Source organism: Amia ocellicauda, chromosome 11 (assembly GCF_036373705.1).
Source record: "Amia ocellicauda isolate fAmiCal2 chromosome 11, fAmiCal2.hap1, whole genome shotgun sequence".
Lineage (NCBI taxonomy): Eukaryota > Metazoa > Chordata > Actinopteri > Amiiformes > Amiidae > Amia > Amia ocellicauda.
In genome coordinates this window covers 30,553,979-30,560,165 of record NC_089860.1, presented here as the reverse complement: position 1 = coordinate 30,560,165, position 6,187 = coordinate 30,553,979, and the positions used below count along the sequence as shown (strand labels likewise).

General features: G+C 46.3%; 1 protein-coding gene across 1 annotated transcript; it reads left to right on the top strand.

Moving 5' to 3' along the window:
• Window positions 1-1,455: 1,455 nt before the first annotated feature.
• On the top strand, window positions 1,456-5,435 carry LOC136762746 (schlafen-like protein 1). The gene is made up of 3 exons (XM_066716306.1): window positions 1,456-1,642; window positions 3,258-3,674; window positions 5,392-5,435. The coding sequence occupies exons 1-3, from the start codon at window positions 1,456-1,458 to the stop codon at window positions 5,433-5,435; spliced, it is 648 nt and encodes a 215-aa protein (XP_066572403.1).
• Window positions 5,436-6,187: the final 752 nt, after the last annotated feature.

The window sequence follows — 6,187 nt, the reverse complement described above, 5'->3', positions numbered from 1 at the left end:
AACCCCACGTTGACCACAAAGATTCCCTCATTGGTGGCCTTACAGACCAAAACACAAACCTTCATAACCACAGTGTCACCCCCGCTCCCCAGACTATGACCCCTATTTACTCTGCCTTTCCATCTAGTGACCACACTGTCAGCCCTAGTAACCACAGCGTTTCCCTTCCTGTCTGTGACCATCAAGTTTGCCCTCTGTCAAGTGAGTCTGTCCTTGCTAACAATAATACTGTTCCTCTTATCAACCACACTGGCCCCATTGACCATCTGAACATGACCTCTAGTAATGGTATTCACCCATTTAGCACCCAGACCCTAGGCTCTTGTGATCAGAATAAATCGTTAACTAACCACACGAAGACCCCTAGTCCAATTTCCCTCCAAACTCCCCACCCTCACAATCAGGCTCAAATTGACCAGTCAGACACCCCCACAGACCAACCTCATACTCCAGGTGAGTCAACTAGCATCCAGACAGACTTTGCCGGTCACCAGGTTGACCCTGCTACCGAAGCCAGCATCCAGGATCTCCTTCCTAGCAATAAGACCAACCCACCTACTCCTCAGACTGGTCCTGCATTTGATCCCGAGGCAAGTTACAGGGAGTGTGGCTCTTGGGGGCCTCCAGAGACCAAGGAAGCCCAGTCAGGACCTGACACAGTGCTGGAGAGGCAGGGATTCAGTAAGAAGAGATCCTCCACAGGCTATGGGAGGCTGCGGGTTGGGCGGAGGTCTGTCTGGGGCAGGCGCCTAACTGCCAGACAGCAACGACTGACAGAGGTGAGCAGCACTGCACACAGACTGTCCCGGCCTGAAATGCCCATTGTAATTGCAAAGAGCGCAAGACAAATCAGATATTCTACTGCCTTTACTAAGATGCATGATGTGGATTTGATGTAGCTTCAAAGTTTAGGGTTGGCCAGGACTGACACTAGTACTAACGTGTCCTCTGCTTTATCTGACCCATCAATATAACTATACAAATGTTGTCTGAACTATCCCTCAACACTGAAATAATTAAAATGTACAGCTCAGAATAAAGATTTTGAACACAGTTTAGCTTATAGGCTATTTAGTTGGTATTGCTGAATGAATGAACTGCATATTTGCTTTTTTTATTTAAATAAATCCTATTTATAGTGATCATACATATCAAAAAGTAAGCTTAACGGATTCCATAAGTCCCTGTAAACAGCTTCAGACTGCAGGTGGGCCAGTTCTTAAAGCCTTTATGTCATATGATGAAATTGAACTCTTGGACATCCCATCATAGCTGACAACCCAAGTATCACATAGACAAACGTTAGAACACAGTTATACGTTTATTGTAGAACACATTATAATGAAAAAAACAAATCCATCAATCTGAAAAATCTGCAGCTGCAAGTCCTTGATTTGATGTTAAAAATCGCTCAGGGGTCGGTGTAGATGGCACTCCAGTGGGTACCCCCAGGCCATGTGTGTTTCTCTTGTCTTCCCCAAGGAGCGCTGCTTCAGGTGGGGTTATCTGCCTCATGCCGAGCCGGGGGTCACGCAGTCGGACAGCGCCATCAGCAGGCGGGGCATTGCGGGCAGGGAGAGGCTGTTTTACGGGGCGCAGATAGGCAGCGAGACGCGCAATCTGGAGTTCAAGCTAGGGAGAGGCAAGTAATATCCTTTATATTTAAATTGTCCTTATCACAAGCCAGGGAGGGAGAAGCATGCTCAGATACGACTGGCAGTTACCGTTCTTTTGTATCCTTGCTATTGTCATTAGTCGGATAGCCTACATGAAATTGGAATCGATCCACCTATTCTCCGAAACAATATCGATTACCGAGTATCGACAGCCGGGAATCGACTTTTCTCTGATCGACTCCCCATCCTTACTACCCGACTCTGGCTGGAATGCCTGAGACAGTTTGTGTAATGAGGGTTTGCCAGGCGTGATCAGGGACGTTCGTGCACGCCGAGTGGGATTTATTGATGGAGCACCTTTTTGCAAAGAAATCTCTTAACTTCTGGTAGACGACTGGATTTTGTAAATGCTACATTTTTGTGCTTTTATTTTAAAACGCTGCTTGGTTTGCTTTATGCAAGCGTTGTACATTTGCTATTTAAAGTTTGAAGCGCATTACTTTCCTTGTAATGCAGACCTTGTTTTTGCGCATGGATGCTATCTCAGGTGGGCGGAATTAGTTCTCACCAGATATAAGAATGTCAGTCTGATTTAGGTGTACATTTAGTTACAGTTTCTTGAATGATAATGTTATTATGTTACACTAATATAAAGGGTGAATCGTGACTTAAAATGTTTATTTTCGAAACATTCTCCTTTTGAGCAGATGTGCGCAGGTGGTTTGCATTTACAATTTGAGTGGTTGGTGGCAATCCTTAGGGTTTGAGAGAGTCTTTGACAGAGAAACTTAACGAGAAGACGTGTATTGAAACTGGAAAACTATACAAATCGGCCTTTCGTCATGTTGATTTGGATTCATGTGTTTGTTTTAATCCACCCGTGTTGTGCCAGTGCACAGCAGTGTTTTGTGTTATCAGTGGAGATACAGCATTGTGTTGTACTTGTGTGTGCTGTGTCCTTACTCTCCTGTTGTGTCCTGTGATATACAGTATGTGTAGCAAAGCCTCAGCTGTACTGTAACAAACTACATTCATCCCAAATACTGATAAAAACCCGTCTGGTATCCACTCCTGCCCTTGTGTACAATAAATGTGTGTCTCTGCTTGAAGATAATCTGGAAGAAACACTCATAATAACCCGCTGGAGACATTGAGCTCCAGTGCAAGGTTTGTGAGGGAGCTGTGTGTCCTAAGACAGTGATTTCTACCCTTGGTCCCTGGGGGCCGAAGAGCTTTCTGATTTTAATTTCCCTCTAAGCTCTTAATGATCTAATTGATTGAATTATTGACTCATTACAGTATCTCCCAACTAATTTCCAGGAGAACCCCAGACAGACAGTTTTTGATGTAGCCATTTAAAAAACTCCACAATGCTCATGAAAGGAGGACATATATGGGTATTGCATGATATGTAAATTAGGGTCGATTGTAAAGCACACAATGATGCGCTGTCTGGATGGTTGTGGGTTGTCGTCCTGCGGAGACTAGAGTTTCCCAAACAGTGGGAAGCGGCGTCCAGCTCTGTGTCTGTTGGGGATATTAAGTTAAGTACAGTAGCTGAGGGACTGTGGCCCTCCAGTAACAATGAGGTGTTGCTGAGAGTACTGACCTGGGGAGGGGCGGGGTTTTCCTGTACCCTAGGGCATTACCTGAGGAATATATTCCAACACGACCTGCGCAAGTACGCCTGCGCCTTCCTGAACGGGGAAGGGGGGAGCCTGCTGGTGGGAGTGGACAACGCGGGTAAGGTGCGGGGGGTGTGCTGCAACCACCGGCTGCAGGACCGAACCCGGTTGATGGTGGACGCCATGTTAAAGCGCTTTCAGCCCCCACTACTGCCCCACAACTACAACCTCAGCTTCCTGCCCGTGGTGCAGCCCGGCACCTCCCAGCCCTTCCTCCAAGTGCTGCGCTTCAGCGTGTGGCCCCCCCCAGTCCCCGACCCTCCCATGCTCTACCAGACCGACCAGGGCATGGTCTACCTGCGGAGGGATGCCAGCGTTGAAGGACCCCTGACAGCCGGCCTGATCCAGCAGTGGTTCAGACAGGTAGAGTCTGGTGAGGCAGAGAGAGAGAGAGAGAGAGAGAGAAATGTTAGCCTGTTTTACCCTTGGTGGCAGTTGTGTGTATTTAATGTAAATGATGTGTGAGTGCTTATATTTAATGAGGGGAGTCTTTAAAAAAAGCTTCACAATCTGTTTGGATGTGGGGTTTCCCAGGACTTGCTGGAGTCCTTGTGGGAATACACTATACTCGATCTGAGAATTATTCGATTGTTTTTGTGATTATGCTCTCTGTAGTGCGGCCCCTGATTTCTCGTGCTGAAGGCTGCTTTGTGGTTTGTGTTCAGAGGTGGAGTGCTGCAGTGGAGGGGCTTCGGCAGCAGTTTATGGAGGAACTGCAACTCTGGGAGCCCAGAGATCAGAGCAGAGCAGGTCCCTCGCTGCAGCGTGGACAGAGGGACAGGCGTAGTCGTGCCACATTACCCTTCTCCACTTGCCGCAATGGATTCAATAGAGAGGACTCGCCTTCGGGGAACCTGGTGCCAACCGCCAGTCACACAACAACTGTGCACCGGGGATCCGTGCAAAATCACTCGGCACTGGGATCAGTTAATGTCACCCAGAGTGAGCAGCCAGATCATCACTTGCAGACTGCTGTAAATCAAGGAATATCTAGAAGCAGAGAATCCACTGCCAATCAGAGATCCAACACAGGGTCTTCATCAGGGGATAGACTGCAGCGAAACCTGTGCGGGGGTTGCTGCCATCTACTGTAACCAAAGTCTGATAAAAGCTTAAATATATATTGGTTGAGTTCAGTGAAGTCTCAGTAAAGTGGCTGCTGATACAAAAGTACTCTCTGATTCTTCTTCAGTGTCCTTGACTTACTTTCACCGAGTAGCTAAGGTTAGCGAAATCAGAATGGCGTAAAGGTGTCTTTTCTGATTTGTCCACCAGGGAGTGCCAGAGCAGCATCGTATTTTTTATGTTTTTGTGCTTTTTTGTGTTTGCGGCACGGGGAGTGCGAGCTCAGTGCTGATGCATCTGCTCTTCCTCAGAACAGATGAGTCACAGGGGCAACGCTGACGGCACAGCGCGCCGACAGGAGTTCGTTACATCACCTCCAGGAACAGCCGCACATTGCCAGGAGTGTGACCCAAGCTGCCAGTACACTTTCTGTTCCAGACACAGAGGGGCTGGGCACAAAATCCGACATCAAGGCCGTCCTAGTCTGTACATCACAACTGCGTCATGGCCTCCTAACTCAGGGACACTCTGATACAGCACCAGTTCGCTAAAGGGGCCAGTTTATACAATATTTTCATGTCCTAGCCTTCTCAGTCTCCAGTCCCCTATGGTTTTTGATTCTTGTGGCGTTTTCAGCTGTCGTTACCCTTCTTGCCATAGTTTCTGCTGTAGTTGTTTACAGCCCTGTCAGGCCCCTTGCAGCACCAGCAACCTCTTAAAAGATCAAGCTGTTATGGTGCTGTCAGGGTTATATGCATGATTCAGCTGTTGTGTAGCGGGTCTGGTGTGTGTGTTGCTCCAGTGGTATGAGTCAGTGTTTCTCAACGTTTTCAAGCTGCAGTCACACTTATTTGACAAATTCTTCTGCAGCACTTTATGCAACCCCTTCTATCTCCCCTTGCATTGAATCCAAACTAACTTTCATTTGAGAAACCTGGGCTTCTCCTGATGTACAGAGTTGTGTAATTCTGGCAGAAATGATTTGTTGAGTTTTATATTGAATGTTTCTCATGTGTCTTCTCCAGAAATCCATGGCTCACCTGCTGTGGAGAAGATTTGGGAATGGTGAGACTTAATTAGGGGGATGTAACCTACTGATGCAATACAATGTTGGGAACTAGAAGGCCGCTCCTTTTGAGGCCGAAATGCAGTATTATAATTTAGAATAACAATATTATCTGGTGTTAGAGTCCCTAAATGTAGGCTTTGCTGAAGATTAGTGTTGCTTTTTTTCTGACGTCATTCAATTAGGTGTAGATTTTCATGGGTCTGGCTGGAAATGGTGGTGTTGGCTAGGATTGATTTTCAGATCGTGGTTTGTTTTTTTTAAACAGGGTGGGTAACCAACTGATAACCTTTCTATGCTGCAGTGTAGTAGGCGACTTCTGCTGAAATATTCTGCATCTTTTTTTGTTGGGCTAATTAATCAACATATCTGTGTGAAGTGAACGGGAAGTTTAAGAAATAAAATCTTTAAAAGTGAAAAAGGAACAGATGATGGTAGGAATTGTTGCGCAATTAAATTCAGGTTGTTTAAAGAGCACTGTTTTGAGTAATCTAGCAATATTTAGCATTTTAATGAACAAGTGTTATAATTAGGTTAACATTTTGATCTGGGCTGGTTATTAGAAATCTTAGGCCTTTGGTTGCTTTTCTGCCCAGCGGTGTAGATTTGTTAGCTTGACATTTTTGTGATGGCTGTGTTTGGTGTTCAGACTGCTTGGTCTTTAAGCGGGTCAGGTAACACACTTACGTAATCCAATGGGCTGCAGTGAGTCCCTTTTTTCTGCGCTGCTATGCAGTATCACATTCCTGGGAAAA